At 49.1% G+C, this 19,929-nt stretch overlaps 1 protein-coding gene across 2 annotated transcripts in view; it reads left to right on the top strand.

Moving 5' to 3' along the window:
• Positions 1-2,991: 2,991 nt before the first annotated feature.
• LOC119097044 (putative transporter slc-17.2) overlaps positions 2,992-19,929 on the top strand; it is a 29,358-nt gene continuing 12,420 nt past the window's right edge. For both annotated transcript variants that reach the window (XM_037220066.1, XM_037220065.1), the window contains exons 1-9: positions 2,992-3,213; positions 7,672-7,847; positions 8,279-8,379; positions 9,232-9,361; positions 12,086-12,269; positions 12,708-12,844; positions 14,517-14,666; positions 17,138-17,270; positions 17,560-17,679. In XM_037220066.1, coding sequence (XP_037075961.1) covers positions 3,159-3,213; positions 7,672-7,847; positions 8,279-8,379; positions 9,232-9,361; positions 12,086-12,269; positions 12,708-12,844; positions 14,517-14,666; positions 17,138-17,270; positions 17,560-17,679 — 1,186 coding nt within the window. In that variant the 5' untranslated portion in view covers positions 2,992-3,158. The remainder of the gene's footprint in view (positions 3,214-7,671; positions 7,848-8,278; positions 8,380-9,231; positions 9,362-12,085; positions 12,270-12,707; positions 12,845-14,516; positions 14,667-17,137; positions 17,271-17,559; positions 17,680-19,929) is intronic.

The following is a 19,929-nucleotide window of genomic DNA, read 5'->3' as shown; positions in this document are numbered from 1 at the left end:
TGGCGTTGAAATGCTGTGACCTGGTGACTTCGATCAAAATTTTTGGAGACTAGCGAAGGCTGAGGCTGCTTTGCAGCCTTTTATGCAAAAGGGCAATAGGGGCCGGCGCCTATCTCTCCTGGCCAATGCTGGAATCAGTGGGTCCTACAGGAGGGCCCAGATAGCTAGACGATTCGAACGGCTCTGCCTTTCTCATGGAGCTCAAAAAGACACGATGCTTAGGCCCGAAAAAGTTAGGCGGCACTACCAGCGCAAAGTGACAACGATGGCAAACATTTTCACCAGATTCACGTAGCATCAGAGTTTCGACTGGTATGGCTCGTGATGTCCCGTTCGGCGCGACTCTCCTGCAAAAGCACGGCTCCACGCTACGACGCTGATACCTCGTTTAGCTCTACGACGCTTCTGAACCTAACAGGCTTTTACACGCCTCGGCACGATGTGCTTCGCTTTAACCGCCCCTGCTGCCACATGCGCATCCACGAGTTCAAGTGCACCGGCATGCTCAGCCACGAATGTAAGCGACATTGTTCTACTCACAGCCGCTTCCTGAGACCAGTCATGACTTGCGTTTATGTCAACACGCTAAGTCACGTCACCGTGCACAGCACGTGATATTCGTTCCAGGCTCCACACTGTATGAGTTACTGTTGCAGGTGCGTTATGTAATATTGGAGGTGCGAACGTTATAGGTCGGAGCTAATTATCAACAGTAAAGGCTTCTTTCACACAAGCCATCATACATACATAACCATAACCACCATACATAACCAATTGCATTTGTGGTATGCAGTCGTTGCGCAATGCCACCAGTAATTCACCATAGGGAGACTAGACAGCTTGGGGCATACGCACCTGGAGCAGGAGATGCATGGTCGGCTCATTACACAGATCGGGTTGTGACTGCCCGCGCCAACACCGGGACTGAGTCACCCGGGCGCTGGGTCGCTGCCAGGCGCGCCGGGCGGACAGGCACCGCAGCCCGGGGACCGGCCAACACGCAGGCTGCCGGGCTGACAGCGTGCACAGGCAGGTCAGGCCAGACCCACGGCAGGTGAGGACGCGGCGCTGCACGGGTGTCGACGCAGCGTTCACCGCAACGGCCGCGTGTAGCGCTGATTAGTGCAGCTCACCCCACCATTCGCATGAAGCTCATTTAGGCAGGTTCGGGCTCAGAACCCCGTGCGTTGTTGGACGCTCGCGACCCATTGGTCGGACCATGTAATATTTTTTTTTGCTTTCGTCCGCCGTATGCTTTTCATGCATTTGGTGTGTCCACCCCCATCGAAGCCATGTATCTTTAAAAATAAAATGACTGCCCCCCCCCCCCCCCTGATGACTGCGTCTGCGCATTTGTTGCCCTGCTGACAAGTAAGCTTGCTTCATCAGGGGATGTAGGAGGGGACAGCACACTTACCATACCAGGCCTTGCTGTGACTACGAGCGCGAAAGTTTCTGCTAGCCAAACGCCAGGTTTTAGCTTCTAACCAACTTAGCTATTGTGTAAGCGTTGACTGCGTTTGCGAGGAACATTATTCCCACAGATAAGACGGCAGCAATAACCTTATTCCTCGGAGAAAAAAAAACAGGACAATGAAGATATCTATGGGTTGATATTTCGCCGGCATATTTTGAATTCGTTTCTGCTATTGTTTCGATAAAGACATGCTGCCGAAATATCAATCCACCTAATCTCCATTCTCCGGATGTTTATTTGAGGGATAAGGGTATTACAACTATCTTATCAATTTGGCTATTGGTGCGAGAGCTTTTAGTTGTCATAATTGGCACCACCTACTTTCTCTCATATTCTCCGTCTTGCGTTTAGATGGCAACGATGTTTAAGACCAATTGCCCTCGGCCATTAGCTGCTGTCCTCATGTTGCCTCGAGGTATTGCTTATTATATTTGTCGCCTCCTTGATTGCATTGCCTTTTTTTATTATTCAGTAGAAGGTACCTCTTCTTGCACTTTTATACCGTACTAAGTTAGTGCTGATGAAGGACTCGCCGTGCCGCAGTGGATCAGGTGTAGGCACTCCTGGTTACCTGTCAATGGGTGGTGAGCAGGGAAAAGGTCAGGAGATCACATCATTGGAGGTCACAGGTAATTTGAAACAGCAGTTTATTTGAGGTCACAGGTCATTGGAGGTCAAAGATCATTTAGGTATATGATTGACTCCTAATCTGCGTAAGGTTGTGCACCTGTAAGATTGAAAACCACAGCTGAAAACGTCATCTAGCGCTAGTGAAGCAATATTACCAACTCCTGCAGCATGTGTACAATTGCATTTTGCCCAGGGTTTCAGGGTCGTTCTGTGCGATTGACCTATTGTCTTTTACATTCGCCTTACTGGCAATCATAGCCACGCTGTATGAATTACTGTTGAATATGATCTGGATCTGAACCTGAGTCATGGGCGGTGAACACCCCAGGCACAAGCAAACGATACTTCCGCGCTTCTCTGACTTCCCATCGCTTCACCAACGCGAATGAATCATCAAACATTGGTGTAGTGACAGGAATGTATCATGGCAGCAGCCGATACAACGACAAGACTTGCTGAGTCCAAGTCTCGTGGATTGCATCTGGCTGATGCGGTGTCCAATGGGGATGTATCACGCACACATGCTTGTCGAAAGAGCATTTAAAATGTGAAAAATGGTTTATGATAAGTAATCGAATATCTATGCGGAACATGGGGAGCAAGTATACGCATGCACTAGTGGCATTCAGCCAGAACTCACGGAGGGCAGTCAGTGGTTCACTAAAGCAGGTCACCATAAGGTTGTGCGGGGGAGCATCCTTTCAGCTATTTTGACCCCACGTCTTACGCTGTGACGTCATTGGGCGTGTACCTTCTTAGTTGGAGGACGTCTGCGTCTCCGCTGTCCTCACGCCCTTGCTGCAGGTGCAGCCTCAAACAAAGTGAACATTGACGCAGACCCAAACGTCGATATGGACGACGGAGATTGCTGAGCGCTGGCCCAATCGGGGTGCCCGACGACCTCGTCCGCCAGCGGCCGCGGGTCTGGCGTCACGTGACGCGGCGCCGGCGGTGGTTAAAACTGCGGCGACGCCGCGGGCGCGCCGCCCCTCAGCCCTGCGGCGGCCGCCGGCACACCCGTCCTCCCAGCACGGCGACACGGCTCGACAAGATGGCCACCGACAGCGCACACCAGATCAAGGAAGAGGGGGTCGACTGGCCCCGCTGTGAGTATGGACCACCGGCAGCAACCGCGGCAGGGCCGCAGCTGGCATGACGCTAGCGCACGTGGCAAATAGACCTCGGTTTATCTGTGTTGTTGCATGGGCTGGACTATCCATGACCGGAACGGAGGAAATGCCGGAAGGAGAGTATGGTCATCAGGAGCGGGTTTTGTTACCAGCTTCTCGCCATACCGGGCCCTGCCCCGTGTCTTATTTCTAAAGATAAAGGCTGTGTAGCCTATGAATGCTAATAAAGTGGGGCTGATAACGTGGTGTATTTATCATACGATGCTAAAATAGCAGCTCGTTAGCCTTTACAAAACGGACATTGAGATATGGTGGAAAGAGATCTCCTGGATAAAGATGAAGAGGAGGAATATGGAAGTGCACTACGCCGTCTGGGCTCTTCAATCAAGCGGTTGCCAAGCACAGACACGTAACTTAGGTCATTGGTGCTAAATGAGGTCAGAGTGGTTTGTTTGTTTATATGCACTTTTCCGATATGTCTGAAGCCTCACTAACGTGAAATAGTCCCAACAACTGTTCGGTATGTTTGGCCCCGTGAGTGAGAGATGATGTAACCTCACCACTCCCAGAAAGATCGCGGAGATGCAGTGCAAGCTGACGGAAAGAATCCGTTTTCATTGTCCAGTCTTCAAGAGATGAGCACAGCCGTCTGTTGTCGTTGCATAACCGAATGCGACTTCGAATATGTAATACTTCATGACCGTATTATCGTTTCCTTTCAACGTCGTTTAGCTTTATACCAGATTAGTTGCAACTGCTTGTTATATGAAGCGTCACGTTGTATACAACGTAATGTAGTACGTAACATGCCCTTATGTCAAACGCCTAAGTAACTTCCGGATATTCCCAACGTCGCATTGTTTCTAGAAATGCATGATAGACGCGTTATGCTGAACTTCACGTCATTATCGGAACCCCGTTCTTGACGACAATGTGCTACTTGTCAATTTCTATATTTGTGTACTCTAGCAACCATGCCTGCCAACGCATCGATATAACCAATTTTCCACAGATTACATCCAAATAAGCAGGAAGCCGTTGGCTTGCTGCATCCGACAAAAACGACAAGGTCTCATAGGAAAACTGCCACGGAGACTTTTGAGGGGTTTATGCCTGAAAGAAGTGAGAGGAAACGTGACTTTCTACACAATGACTGTTTTATGGCGCCGTTTAGACTTCATGTTAAAGTAAAATCCGAGGTTCTGGTTTGATGCCCGGTATGCTTCGTGGGCCATCGCAAATAGCGAATGAAAAAACGCAGCCGTTTCATGTCATCTGAAATGCCTTTGCCCACGTCTGCAAGCACAGCTTGGCCTGGAAGAAGTTCAAACCCTTATGTACTGGTTTTTGAACCTAGGTTCCCCATGTACTTTTTGTTAGGCATGACACGTGGTGGGCGTGAAAACTGTGCTTTTGGTTGGCTACGACTATTGGCAATGACATTGTGAGCTGTGTTCCTGATGTGTTAATGTCATCACTTGACGATGAGGGACGTCCGCACCTTTAACACGCGCTCGGGTTGGAGGGAGGTGCAAATTGCTCCCCCCCCCCCGAAGTTTTCCAGAATGGTTTCGGAACGGCGCGGCGCAGCCGCGCCAAATCTTGCGTAGCTGTAGACAATTGAATAGCAAATCGTTTGACATTAAAGATTTGGATGTACCTTGTAAGATCACTGACCTATGTCAGGTCAAAACCAGACCATTGTTTCAGCGAAGGCAATGTCTAGGGAATCCTTCAATCTGATCCAACAACGGAGGGTTAGACAAAGTCATCCATCTCTGAGATGCTTTCTTAGGCAACACAACAGTTGAATGAGCATATTAAATTGACCTAATGTCAGGGATGAAGGTCACACCAAGTTTAAAACCAACCTGTTTTGTTACTGTAGGGCTTGCTGTATGGGATAGTTTTTTGGCGCTCATTTCGAATTTATTGATGGCAGGAACCGCATTATACATCTTCCATGGTTTTCTTAGAGGTCAGAATAGGTCATTGACTTAAAATGACCCATGTCAACGTTTTGCTTTAGGAACATACTGCCTAGCGTAATCTTTGTCGCTTAGTCAAATGCAAAACTCAAAACAATCTTGCATTATTTTGGACACCTTGACCTTCAAAAGGTCAAAGTCACCGACCCTAAATGAACATGTGACTCTTTGCTTAGAAACGGTTTTCTAGGTCCTGGGGACACTCTGGAGACCAACCTGGAATTTGACCTTGTTTGGCCTCTTTGACCCGAAGGTCATGACCTGGGAATCTTAAATTTTGACCTAAGTGAGTTGACGTACATTTCAACACAGTTGCTGTAAATTTGGTGTCCCTAGCTTTCTTAGTTCCCGAAATCTCAGCGGGGTTCACATTGACCCCACCCCACCCGAGCGGAGGGTATCTAGCCGGCCACCCGGGCGCGTGTTAATACCGATTTGAGGTCCCTGAATGTTTTGCGAATCTTCGCACCAGGTCAAGGTTAACGCCTGTCTGTTGCAAATTATATTGACCGACGTCTGCAATCAATCCGTATGTCGGAGAGCCGTACCTTTACCCTGAAAGAAGAACATTTTAGGCACTTTGTTTTATTTCTGAACGTGGTATACGTATCACCAAGCCGCTGATCATGAAAGCGTGTCTGCCATACAATATCTGCACGGATTTTCATGCGATAATGATCTTGGTTCTTGGGCGCGTTTTACGAACGGACATACCGGGTATATGTTAACACCTGCTCGCAGCAGATAATCCTGACCTGGATCTATGGGGTCTCAAGGTAATAACGCGACCTTGTAAGATGGTGAACTCTGCCCTACCTGTTTCTCACGTGCGAATATGACTTCCGAATCGCTGAATCATTTCTTGCAAAAAGGCTCATTTGAAAGTCCTCCCGATAAAAACCATTACGATCGCTGTTCACGTCTCAAGGCCACATATGACCTCGAAAAAGGCTGAAATTCTGAGTTGCTAGTCTCTGAGCCTGGATGTATTTTGCCAGCAGCGGCACCGGGGCAATGTTGGAGGCCCGTCAGCTGTGAACCATTGCGGGCCGAATTTCTAAGGTTCCAGTGTATTTCATAGACACTGAAGTTGACTGGTGCCATGACTCGTAAAACGTGTTCAGACCTCAAAATGTCGGCACTACGAATGTTCCTCTCGCCATGAGTTCTGGTTGTGACATTCAGGCCTGAGTAATCAGACGCTGAATAATCTGGGACATTCAGAATCCCATATGCAGCCAGCGTGACGGCTCCCAAAATAGTCATAGCCCGCAGAAGGTCACCAGAGATCTTCGGCTGCCTTCAGGTCCATGTTCTTCATGGATTACTCGAACCCTCCATTACATCCCTTCAGCCTGCGGTACAGTTCTGCTCTGCCCAGTTTTAAATGCATTGGAACAGCATAACCGGCAGCACCCTCGACAGTCTCGTCACTTTTCGCGCAAGGAAACACATTGGCAGCCTGGGATTCTTGTAAGAATTACACATCAGTTGAAGCCGCCCATTTAATTGGCCTGACACGTGGGGTCAAACGACACCAGACAACGTTTCTTGCTCCCTCTGCGCAGCATACGCACGCTAGCAGTATAAAGCTGACTCAAGTCCAAGCGTGTCACGGTTCGCTTGAAAGGGTGCTGCGAGATCATGAAGTTCTCCCACGACCTGCCACAGGCTAAACCTGGACTAACTTTCATTGACGGTATTTAGGCACGGTGATCATATTATTGATGCACTGTTGGCGTGTTGGCTGGCTGTCTGTAACGACGTAACTAAGGATCGTTTTGAAGAGCTAGGTGTCGTCATGCTCAGCAAGCTGCAGCTTGATCATGAAGGATCTTCATGTCACGCTTAACCGACGCCAAATGTTTCGGTCATGTCATGGCCGTCTCGTGCTCTATGTTGATGCCAACTTCAATGCTTCATCTGATGTGAGCAGTCACCAATCATTATCATCAATCAATAAATCGTCATCTGTCCTTAATAACTGATGCAAAGACAAGGGCTATTGGCGACGCTAATTATATGAGTTGTTCACATCTGCAGAATTACTGCACAAGAGGGTCCTCTGATAAATATGGCATCGCCGGCATTGCATCTGCCACGTCAGGCTTCAAGCTTCCAAGACTGCTTCAGAACCAACAAGGGCTCCCGCTCTGCCCGCCCAACTTTCTTTATGTTCCGCTGACGGCCGCGCAGTTCGGAGATACCTTTGAGGACCCGATAAGGCTGAAGGCACCAGTCCCTATCCTGACGACCCAGCCGTCTGCCTAGCTCGCGTCTTACAGGGACAGCACAGAGCCACAGAGTACAGCCACAGAGTTCAGCCACAGAGTACAGCGCCACACTGGAGCCACAGGCCGTGGTAGGCTCTGTGGTCTAAATGACCGTACGGAACTGAGGGCCCGTGACGGGGCCAGAGTCCGACCGCGGCTTCTGTGACCGGCAGACCGCCTGCTGCCCTCCTGCCGTCTGCTAGTGACGCTCATGTGCCTGGTGGGCGGCACAGTGGCCATGCTAGGCCGAGTGCAGACCAGCTTCGCCGTGCTGTGCATGGTGCGGGACGTGCCAGACGACCCAGCCGCGAGCAACGCCACCGCCTCGGCAACCGCCACGCCGGTCCAGGTGAGGCTGCGACGTGATCCCGCCCGCCTCACTGCGTCACCTCAGCACCCGGTAGTGGTGGCCGCGTCCGTGGCAACGCGTTGCCCTCTGACCCTGACCGTGTAAACCTGACCTGACCTGACCGACCATGTGAGAAGGATGGAGCTGTCATGAACCACGAGAGGACGATCACCGCGTCAGTGCGCACGTGAGGACAACTGTCATATCGACGACGCGGCCAAGGACGCCAAACGTGTCAGTGCTCCCATCACACCGCTGCGGTACTGTTTACCAAGGACGCCAGACGTGTCAGTGCTCCCATCACACCGCTGTGGTACTGTTTACCAAGGACGCCAGACGTGTCAGTGCTCCCATCACACCGCTGTGGTACTGTTTACCAAGGACGCCAGACGTGTCAGTGCTCCCATCCCTCCGCCGTCGTACGGTTGCAGGGAGAGTTCGAGTGGAGCAAGCAGTTCCAGGGCCTGGTGCTGTCCGCCTACTTCTATGGCTACGTGGCGGCGCTGGTCGTCGGCGGCTGGGTAGCTGATAGGTGAGCTGGCGCTGTTGTTAGTGAGTTGGCCTCCCCCGGCGGCTAGGCGGCTGCCCGGAGCCTCTGCGGCTGACACTATCCCCATTTGAGAACAGAGCGTTCGTGGAGCGCTGCTCGATCGCATGCAAAAGTTGCCTGGAGCGATGTTAAACGCGAGTTGCGCAGCGTGTTGTTGGTTTAGAGGTCACAAGGTTACTTGATGACTTTCGGATCAGGGAATCCTTTATTTTCGTATTTCGTTTATTCGTATGTTCCTCAGGCTATAAGCATTGTCACCTCGGTCCCGAATTTTTGTACACACTACGGAATCACTGCCTCGTTGCCTGTCTCACGCATTGTTTCTTGTACGCCGCGCGGTTCGCCCTCTGCGGATTAGAGCGTGTTCAGGCATGCTAAACGTGACGTGCCTGCGACTTAAGTGGCAATTCGTGTCCCATCCGTGTCGGTCATGCGTCCCGGTGTGAAGCTTGTCACTCGGGTACCGCGAACAAATAACCCGGTTCATTTCCCTCTGCGGCATTTCTCATCAACTCTCTTTCTCTCTCACCCTCTCCCTCTCTCTCTCTCTCTCTCTCTCTCTCTCTCTCTCTCTCTCTCTCTCTCTCTCTCTCTCTCTCTCTCTCTCTCTCTCTCTCTCTCTCTCTCTCTCTCTCTCTCTCTCTCTCTCTCTCTCACTCTCTCTCCCTCTCTCTCTCTCTCTCTCTCTCGCTCTATCTCTCTCACTCTCTCTCTCTCGCTCTCTCTCTCTCTCTCTTTCTCTCTCTCTCTCTCACTCGCTCTCTCTCACCAGACATCTAATCGCGGTACCGTTCCACTGCCAGATATCGCAGTCGGGCGTCTTTTTCTCTCCAGGTACCCCAGCCACCGGGTAGCGATATGCAGCGCCCTCTCTCAGGCCGTTCTGCTGGCGATGATCCCAGAGTTCACACGTCTGCAGCCCATCAGCATCGTTATACTCCGAGTGATGCAAGGGATGGCTGCGGTGAGCACTGGGAACAGGAGAGTCGCTTCCGGCTGCCCTCTGACATGCACCCAACGGACTGTCCGACATGATTTCTTGACATCTTATAGGGCACTCGGGTCCCTTTGGTTCGGCCCATTAAAAGAGGGAACCCTTTTTGTCCCGTGCTACTCTGCATCGGAAACAAGAACGATCGAACAGACCGCCTCAGCGATGGAATGCAGCTGCCTAGCGTTTAGGCTGCTCCAATACACTTTCAGAAAATGTTCATCGAAGGCCACACATTTCGGCATCACTGAAAGCCAATCAGCCAAAGAACAACCTGTATGTACTGATTCATGATCTGGGATGCCCAAAAACGGTCACGGACAGCATACTGGATGAAAGGGGAGAGGGCAGTAGGGCACCCGAGAGGTGTCGTAGGGCACCCGGAGTCCAGAAGGGCTTTGTCTAAGCTTCGACTTCTGTTACCAGGAGACTGATGTCAACACTGCTGTTCAGTGCCATCAGTCATACTCGCATCAAACACCCACCAGTCGCGGGTGTTCGAGGATAAACCAGTGCAGAACCAAGCGTACCTACGGTGACCCAAAGGCCTGAAAGAGATACTTGACACTTGACACTTGGCCCAAAGGCCTGAAGGAGACATTTGGCACTTGACATTTGGCCCATAGGCCTGAAGGAGACACGTTACACCCGTGATACTCGGTCGGCACAGATACAAGTGTCACAATGCCTGTGCTGTAGGGCGAAAGTTGTTTTGCTGAACACGATTGGCGTGCAGTAGACGAGGAGTTTACCGGTTAAGCGCTGTCGTGTAACCGGCATCTCCTGGTATATTGAGCGTCAGGTATCTGCAGCGTAGCGCATGCCAAACGACGATGCCGAAAACCAGAAGTTGCATGTCTCTCTTGCCTATGTGTAGATACACCTGAAGACACATGATAGCTGTGACAGGTACCTGTGAGCACGTAATCCTTGCGATTCGTCCAGGCTACGGCGTGCCGAAGTACAACACCCGGCCCGAATAATCGACCGGCCCATTTGGCATGAGTTTACCTCTGCATGTGCTCCTGTCACTGTCCTGTTACCCAGAACCCGACCGTGGGGAGGGTTGACTTCCCCTCACGGTTTTCCGAGTGCAGGTCAAAGACGAACGCTTGCGGGAGCACGAAGGTTGCAGTACTTCTTCATCTGCCATCTAACAATTGGGCATCCTGGAGGCAAACTTGAAGCTTTGATCTACCAAGATCAGTGACCTAGATGAGATCAAAGATGTCAATGTCCTAAAAACTTTGACTACACATAACTTTTTTGTGAGCCAGTTGTCATTGTTCAAACTTGCTTAAGCGCTAGAAAATAACGATACCTGCAGTTTTTACACTTCAGGCGTTGGAAACAAGTGATCTCGGTGACCTTAAATCGGGTCAGTTCTTGCTATTTTCGCAAGCAATGCAAATGTTCACGCATTTTGTGTAGTTTTGGCGCTTATAGGTGAAAAAAGAGTACCAGCGCACATGCAGAACCATCACATGACCACAACGCACAAGCTCCTGGCCCTGGTCATCTTACCTCTATGGGGGACTTCTGCAAAACACATGCTGAGCTCAAAATAGGCAGTTTTTTGGAAAATTTTGAAGACGAATTCGAATGCTTGACTGAGAACATCATGCAATATTATTATAATGCATACTGAGGTCATAATGCGTCATGTGAGGACATGCAATGTCATGTGAGATCATCCAAATTTGACCTATGTTTTCATTAGCGGAGAGGCTAGATGAACGAGTGTGACGCATATAGCCACATCCTTTTCGTGTTTGTGAAGCTGATGACGTATAATCTCATTGTCAGCGTGTCTGTCCTCAGTATGTAACAAGGACAATGCCAAGGGCTGAAGGGGCTATGTGTGATATAGGCAAGAGCTAGGTGATGTTGAGTATCTACACGTGCACAACACACTATTTCTGGCTCTAGATGGTATTACATTGTTCACATAGACCCGGTTAGTGCTTCAGTTTTTTGCAGCCAGACGGTTTATAAACTTGACCTAAGTTAACATCAGACGACTCTTAAGTCAGCCTAAAATGGCATTGTTGTGTCTGGAATACTTTTGTTCCGCAGCTGCGTCTAGTAAAATAAAATTAGTAACAAGCATATTGTGAAAGCGTATCGTTTTTATGGGGCACTGGTAGGCCAATTTTGAACAGTGACTTGATCTAACCTGACCCTTGTGGGGGAACATAAATGGCCGGAATAAACCCTCACAGTACTTGCACTTATCTCCGTGACCGCAACATCCACCTTGACGTGTCAACGTAGTTTTTATCTGATAAAATAAGAACAGAGCTTTTGACCCTTTGTGACCAATGGTGGCCTCGCATCTGACTTAAGGTTGAACATTTGGTTGCATTCTCCATAATTTGGCAATGCCTTTACAACGGTAGGTTTGTTTTTCTTCTACGGCGTCTGAAAGTTGGAGATCCCAGGGACGGAAGCCACCTTCCCCTTGGTGTTTGTCCGGGAACCCAACCGAGTGCAGGTTATGAGTGTTCTTTTGTTGTGTTATTATTTGCGTCGATGTTTTCGTGTGATGCCGAGGCGAATGTCTCACTCGTTCCCAAGGCTTGTTTTGACGCATGCAATCAAAAAGGCACGTTGCATCCTTTACCTCCGAATGCCGACTGGACTTCAGTGCGTGTTTCCTCGTTCAAATGTCTCCTATCTCCTCATTTTCTGCTTTAGTCGGTGTACTACCCGAGCTTCAACGTGATTCTGCGCAACTGGTCGACGGCCGGCGAGTTTTCGCTGCTGTTCTCCATCGCCTGGAGCGGGGGCTACCTGGGCAGTGCCGCCGCGTTTCCCGCGAGCAGCGTGTTCTGCCAGTCCGGCTGGCTCGGAGGGTGGCCGGCCATCTTCTACGTCAGCGGTAGGCGGAACTGGGCCGCGACTGGGCACGGGAAATGCTGGATTCGGGGAGGGGGCGGGGGGGGGGGGCGGCCGCAGTGTGTTTCGTTTGTTTCCCTTTGTTTGTAACAGGACACTTGGCTAAATATTTAAGAATGGTGAAGGTGGCGTCTATAGATACAATACTTGCATCGCTGTCTTCAGCCTTTGACCTCACCACGCGCACAACAGTATCACCTATGCTGCGGAGGCCTAAAATTTCACCCGATTTTGGTCAAACGGTCGTATGAGCCGACATGATGTGTCAGTGGCGACGGAGATACACCGCATTATGATGACGACGGAGATGCGCCTTATCATCAAGAAAAAGGGTTGAACATTGCATCCCGTGTTCACCATTATCAGTGGGCTTGTGCCATCGGTACCAGTCGGATCCTAACCCGACGATTTGCATGAGCAGCGGCTGCCTTGGCTGCATGGGCGCTGGTTGCCTGTTTCGTGCTGACCGAGTCGCCGGAGCACCACCGGTTCGTGAGCGAGGCGGAGAGGAAGTGCCTGACGTTGCAGCCTCACGTGCAGACTTCGGCTTCGGCACCGGTAGGTGTTGCCACTAGGCTGCCTGCAGAGCCGGGGTAAAGCGTCTAGGGACTGCTTTCCGCTTGGCTGCCCTCTTACGATCAATTCGAAAATACAACAGAAGTACTTTTATGCATTGCAATTATTCATGATATGAAAAGAGCTTCCGCAGTTCTTGTTGCAGATGCGTTTACTTTATTTGACGCACATGACGGGGACAGTGCCATGGACTTGTCTGAAGATTGGCGAGCCTCCACCTCCTCCTCCAAAGGGGTCTCCTCGGGTTAGAGGAAGCTCCCAGGTCATGACAGCCTGGATGTTGTCCGTAATGGCTTTGTCATCCTACCTTATCATCTGTCATCTCGTTAATACACAGACAAGTCTCACTTTTGCGGAAATGAAGGCGGAAGCTTAAGCAAGCACTTATCAGATACTACATATTCAGTACGCTGCCAGGGAACGTACAGTCTCGTAGATAATCCAAGCCGTCTACATTACTCATCCACATACTACTGGGACCTGCTCTTGATTACGTCAAGAGCATGATCTCGGTCGTGACAGGGACCTGTTTGCGATCCTGTAAGAGGCCTCCTCTCAGCCGGAACCTGAAGAGAGACTTCTGCCCTCCTACGTCATGATCCCATCCATCACGAAGAGGACCTCCTGCGATACCACAGACCCTATCCATCCAAGTTTTCTACGCGTTTTAGGGCAGGGATCCTCTCGCCCATGGCGGTGATCCCGTACAGTATGTTGGCTCTCCATCATGCTAAATCCTCACAGCATTTGAGCCTCCCTTCGTTCAAATTGGGCCCCCTTCTGGGATGGATGCAGCCTTCTTAAGCCTCGGCTCGGCGTTCCGGTCGTGCTGCGGCGTGAGGTACTGATGTCCTCCTATATAGATAAGCCGCCTTTTTTACTGGGCGGGAGTTCCTCGCGGCCATGACGGGGTTTCCTGCGAAAGCCTGGCTGTCAGCACTCTGTCCGCAAACATCGCTGGACTCTCTATTCATTCATGATAAGATCGTTTTGCAACACAGTCACGCCCGACTACACCCAATCCTTTTATCAGCGCGACCTCCTATCCATCAGTACACCTCGTCTGTGTTCATTACCAGGGCTTGCAGCCACTTCGCTGCCACTGAAGTTCCGCTAGGCCTGCCGTGGCCTTCGGGGGCTATTTTGTAGTCTTGGTAGGGGCAAAAACATGCTGGCCTGTCCCAGCAGAGGAGCACACGGCTGCCCAACCTGCCCACCCGGTGGCGCTGTCTACCCCGCACACCCGGTGGCGCTGCTCAACCTGCGCACCCGGTGACTACACACCCTGCCCACCCGGTGGCGCTGCTCAACCTGCACACCCAGTGGCGCTGTCCACCCTGCACACCCGGTGCCGCTTCTCAACCTGCACACCCGTTGGCGCTGTCCACCCTGCACACCCGGTGGCCCTATATACCCTGCACACCCGGTGACGCTGTTCAACCTGCACACCCGGTGGCGCTGTCCACCCTGCACACCCGGTGGCCCTATATACCCTGGACACCCGGTGGCGCTGTTCAACCTGCACACCCGATGGCGCTGTCCACCCTGCACACCCGGTGGCGCTGCTCAACCTGCACACCCAGCGGCGCTGCTCCACCTGCACACCCGGTAACGTTGCCCCTGATGTTGCGACTAATCGTCCTGTATCATCCAGGCAAAGCGGGTCTCCATCTGCACGATCATGGGCAGTCTTCAGGTGTGGATCATCGCACTCAGTTACTTCGTCACCAGCTGGTTCTTTGCGGCTCTTAACATCACGCTGCCGATCTTCATGAAAGAGGGCTTCAATTTTGACATCAGAGAGGTGAGCTACACCACTAGTTGGGGCGTTATGATATTGTTTTGACATGCGTTTCGTGTCAAAAGTGAACAACGTGTGCCGTGTGTTCGAGTGTCTAAAATGAACAACGCTGCCAGATCCAGAATTCAGCAAACGCTGTTCTCACCATGATCTCACCATTAAGGTGGACAACATGCATGACGCCAATTTTGTCAGTGGCGCTTAATCAGACCGTGAGCTGCGGGAACCTGAAGGTACCAGAAAGGTCACGGCACGTGGTATTCGTCACCGTAGAAAACGTTTCCTCTCATTGTGTCACTTTATGCGATATGCCCAACTTTGCCTTAGTATTCCCCGGGGCCCTAGAACAGAATGTATAACCGTTCAGCCAAATTCCGCTGCTTTGACTGATGACGTCACAAGTGTAATCGACACGCAATGGTCAACGGCGGAAACATGCCTACCGCAGTTTGTTTGGCTTTTTGAAACGGTTCTAAGACTGGGAGCCGTTAAATATCTTTGGCTGGATCATAGCAAGACTATTTACTCTCCGAATAGGCCATAATACCAGCTGCAAGGTTTATCAATAATTAATTGGCTGGCGTCCCAGCTGAGCGCCTTGGGCTGGAAAGCCGGGGGATAGAACTCTCACAAAGCTTTTTCAGGAATTCATTGCCTAAATCAGAAATATATATATATATATATATATATATATATATATATATATATGCAAACGGCAAGAGTCAATGGGTGCATCTTAAAGGAACAACTAGAAATCATACCGACATGAAAGGTCAAGGTCAGGGCAAAGGCCTGCAGACCCCTGTTACATATTTGCAGGGCTGGGTCAATTGACCCATTTCATTTCTCCAAAAGTATATTCTATTTGGCTAAATGAGAGGGCTGGGTCACGAACATGTAGATGCCGCAATGGGGTCAGGTCAAGGTCATTCCATAGGTTAGTGTGATAATATAGGTCATGACCTTCAGGTCGAATAAGGTCAAACAAGGTCAAATTCCAGGTTGGTCTCCAAAGCGCCCCCAGAACCTAGGCAACTGTCTCTAAGCAAAATTTCATAAGCCCATTTGAGGTCATTGACCTTGTTTGACCCCTTGAAGTTCATGGTGACTAAAATGATGCAAGACTGCTCTGCGTTTTGCATTTGAACAACCGACAAAGATTACGCTAGGCAGTATGTTCCTAGAACAAATCGTTCGACCCGGGTCATCTTAGGTGAATGGCCTGTTCTGACAGCTAAGAAGTCAATTGAAGATGTATAATGCGGTTCCTATTGTCAATAAATTCGAAATGAGCACCAGAAACTATTCCATACAGCAAGCCCTAGAGTAATAAATCAGGTTGGTTTTGACCTTGGTCTGATCATCATACCTGACCTTAGGTCAACGTAATTTGCTCATTCAATATTTGTGGTGTCTAATAAAGCATCTCAGAGATGTATGTCTTCTTCAAACATTCTGTTGTTGTATCAGATTGAACGATTCCCTAGAAACTGCCTTCGCTGAAACCATGGGCTGACTTTTACCTGTCATAGGCAAGAGCCCTTACAAGGTACATCTAAAATTGGTATGTCAAACGATCCGCTATGCAATTTTCTACTATGCAATGCAATGCAAAATTCTACTATGCAAAACCATGCGAAATTTGGCGCGGCTACGCCGCGCCATTTAGAAACCATCCGGGAAAAGCCCTCGGGTTGGGGGGGGGGGGCCAATTTGCCCCTACCCCGAGCGCGTGTTAATGTATTCTGTTTCATTTTAATGGCCTAAGATGTTAAAAAGCGAAATAGTTTTGTCAGGTTTGTGATATTACGTCCATGCCAACTTGAAATAGATGTCTTTGCTTGCTGAAGCATCAGTCACGAGCTCATAAGTTCCATCTTTTATGAATTGATTTTTTCACTCCCGCACGGTCTTTTTGCGATGAAATTTTTCATTCCCACCCTAGCTCAAACGCGATTCTAGCCCCCTGCGCATTACACTAAACTCATAGAGAAAACCCCGTGCCTTTAATATTACCAACAGGTTTACATATGGCTACCTCACACACAAACAGCATCGTGCAAAATACACTTCTTTAGCTTCCGTGCATACCACACAAAAGCTTCAAACACGTCATACTTAAATCCAACAAGCAATGCCCCCACAAAACATCAGTAAGATGACCTAAGAAATAGCAAGCGACATGCAGCGACGCGAGTCAAGGTTGGTGAACCTATTTTGTCTCTTCCGCACCACACATTTGGCACTTAGCAAAAATGAACCTATGGCGATACACAGGGATGACAGGGGGCTGAATATTCCCGAGCCACCAGGTGTATGTATTCAGCCAATTATGGACCATCAAGCTACCAATATGTGTACCTCGAAGGCGGGTGCCACACTACTGCGCAAGTTGGCAAAAATCAGCGGGACGGGTTTGGGAAATCGTTCCGCCGATACCTGGCAACGCCGGTGACCATATCGAATTATTTCAGAACGGGTTCGTGTCAGCCCTGCCGAGCCTTTGCATGGGTTTTATGATCATTGTCGGAGGAAAAGCGCACGCGTATCTTCATGTCAACAAGGGCGTGAGCTCTACGAACTCACGCAAAATAATATCGGTGATCGGTAAGTTTATGCCATCTAGAATTGGTTCCTTGGGTGTGTTGGTGCTTTTACCCTAATATGATTTGTTGTGTAATCTAGTGTACATACTTTTCACGCATATTGCGGAGAAACTAATCCGGCACACCAGGTAACCTGGCATGTGATGGGCCTCGGAGGCTTACAACCAACGCAACCTTTTCGCGAGATATTGTAACAGCAGTAGTGCCATCATCCTGCCACCTTGTCTGGGCCTGAGTCCTGTCCGTTCAACCTCTGAAGCTGCTACTGATCATGCCTCCCGGCTCCGCAGGGCTGCTCGTGCCCGCTGCCTGCATGATCGCCGTCATCTCACTGCCAGCCAGCCAACGATACCTCAGCGTCGTCCTCATATCTCTGGCTCAAGGATTCTCCAGCATCGTTATCAGCTCCGGTAACGACCACAGATATTTTTCTGCGTACCTCATTGATACCCATTGCGTCAGGTCCATATCGTCTTGCTTGCCATCTGAGATAAGAGAATTTGCAGCTCTGAATCGCAAGGTCACCATAATGCATTACCATTTGGTACAAAGTTAAGTGTGAAATGTGTTGAAACGAATGTCTGCCTCGAGATTCATCAACCGTGTTATGTGCTGATTCCGGAGATCGCTTCCGAAGCGTGTCTGGGGTCCAGAATCGAGAAATATCGGACAGTTGGGCCCAGCCCAGCATATCGGGGCACCACACGACTTGAAGCATCCCGGTTTGAGAGCGGCTCTTGGATTCCTATTTCCGAAAGGAATCGCATCGTTGCAAAGAAAAGATAAACATGCACAGCTCAGGGTAGTTGAAAATCTCTCAAATCTTGACGAGCCGAAAGGGCGCGTAACTTCGAACTAAGGTTCATCGTTTGTCGCCGTTTGGGCAATTGTCTGACGTATGTTAGCCTCCAACATGACGCAACTGAATTAAGGATTCATTTCGCACTGCATACAGAAGCTCAGCATGTCAGTCGTTATTCATTTTAGGGCTTGGAAAGCTTGCGGTCTTTCTTTTCTGTTTAGGCTTAAAAGCCTTCCTTTTTGGTTTGGTTGGGTTAACTTAACGGCTTGTTGACGTTTTAACAATATCCTCATATGGTGTTTTTTTATTTCTATTCTTTGCCAATAACAGCCGGGAGTGCCCCTCCCACCATATCGGTGGTGCACACCAAACGTTAACATCAAAGAACGAACAATCCTTCTCTAAGAAGTGGGAATGTACGTTATATATATATATATATATATATATATATATATATATATATATAACATATTATATACATATAAATATATGCATATACAGGGCTTAAAAGCAGAGCAATATAAATGCTGGGCATTTAAATAAAGCTGAGGATTCTCCGTGCTGATGTCAGCAATGACTGCCCGCGGAATGTTCTCAGGGGGCTCACTTTCACTTGTCATATGAATCAACAAATCGTATGCATGCGTGTCGAAGTGGTTTGCCTTATCGAGTCGAGTTCACGGTTGAGTATTTTTACTGCTTTTAATGGATCTATCTAGTTAAACAAAGCTTGCTGCTAGATGGACTTAAGAAGCCAGCGCCTTTTCAAGGTAGCAGTTATTCCGATTATGAGGATTATTCATATTGGTTGTGATCAGCGATGCTGCTATGCGTGAGACGAGATGAGAATTACTGGTTCTGTGTCAAATATGTCTGTGCCTTTAAAGGGAGTGTTCCACTTTTGTATGGAGTTTTGAACGGAAATAACCATCTTGAAGACCTTTCCGTGCACGTCACAACCCTGCCCTTCCTAAGACCTAAACCCCTCTAGTTTCTGAGCTACACGGCGGCGAAAATGGGGAGGGTATTTCGGGGAGAGTATTTAAAAATTTACTTGGCAGTCATGGCGTCATGACAACGTCATTCAAATCTTGTCATTCCATAAGTCATGCGACGATCAAGGCCGAGAAAAATATAAGCGTCGAGTCGTTCATATCTGGCGTTGGTGAACACCATTTCCAAATATAACGGCTGTCCATTGGCTCTTTTTCAATGTTGTGCAAGTTACAATCACATGATTAAATAATGGCGTATCGAGTAACATGTTAACCAAACAGAGAAATTGTGTTATTTAAAGCAGTCTTTTCTACTGAAAAGCATATCATTGTCATCATATCTGACGCTTCCTTCAATATCTTCATAGATGAAACGTTCCCTTTAAAGGGAGTATCCTATCTTTTTGTACTTTTACCTTATTGTTACACCAGATGCGTACGATGTGATTAACATCTTTTTTCCCGGAATCATTCTGAGTAGCTCCAAATGTCGATTCGAATAGTTAATCCTGTGGGAAAAATGTCATTTGACTCCCTGGTCGTCACTATGAAAGTAATACATTTCATTTACCTTGTTTTTTTCAGCGCGTGTTTCTTTAATGTTTGCAACACAACACTGTGTCAAAATGTCTGTATAATCAATGTTACGAAAGCCCGACACACTCTGTTTATACACAAAAATATGTAAAAATGAAGCTATTATACCGTGAATTCGAAGAAACGTTATATCATGGCTTTTGCTTCTCCCCTATGTGGGCCACTGTGGCGTTTGCCACAGTGGCCCATTTCGAGGCGCACTTTGGTTTTCAGAATGGGAGTATTACATGATCGATGTGACACACTGGTTCAGACTTTATCCAACG

The sequence above is a fragment of the Pollicipes pollicipes genome, unplaced genomic scaffold (assembly GCF_011947565.3).
Source record: "Pollicipes pollicipes isolate AB1234 unplaced genomic scaffold, Ppol_2.1 Scaffold_4295;HRSCAF=5057_pilon_pilon_pilon, whole genome shotgun sequence".
NCBI classification, from domain to species: domain Eukaryota; kingdom Metazoa; phylum Arthropoda; class Thecostraca; order Pollicipedomorpha; family Pollicipedidae; genus Pollicipes; species Pollicipes pollicipes.
This window is presented reverse-complemented; position numbering and strand designations above follow the sequence as displayed.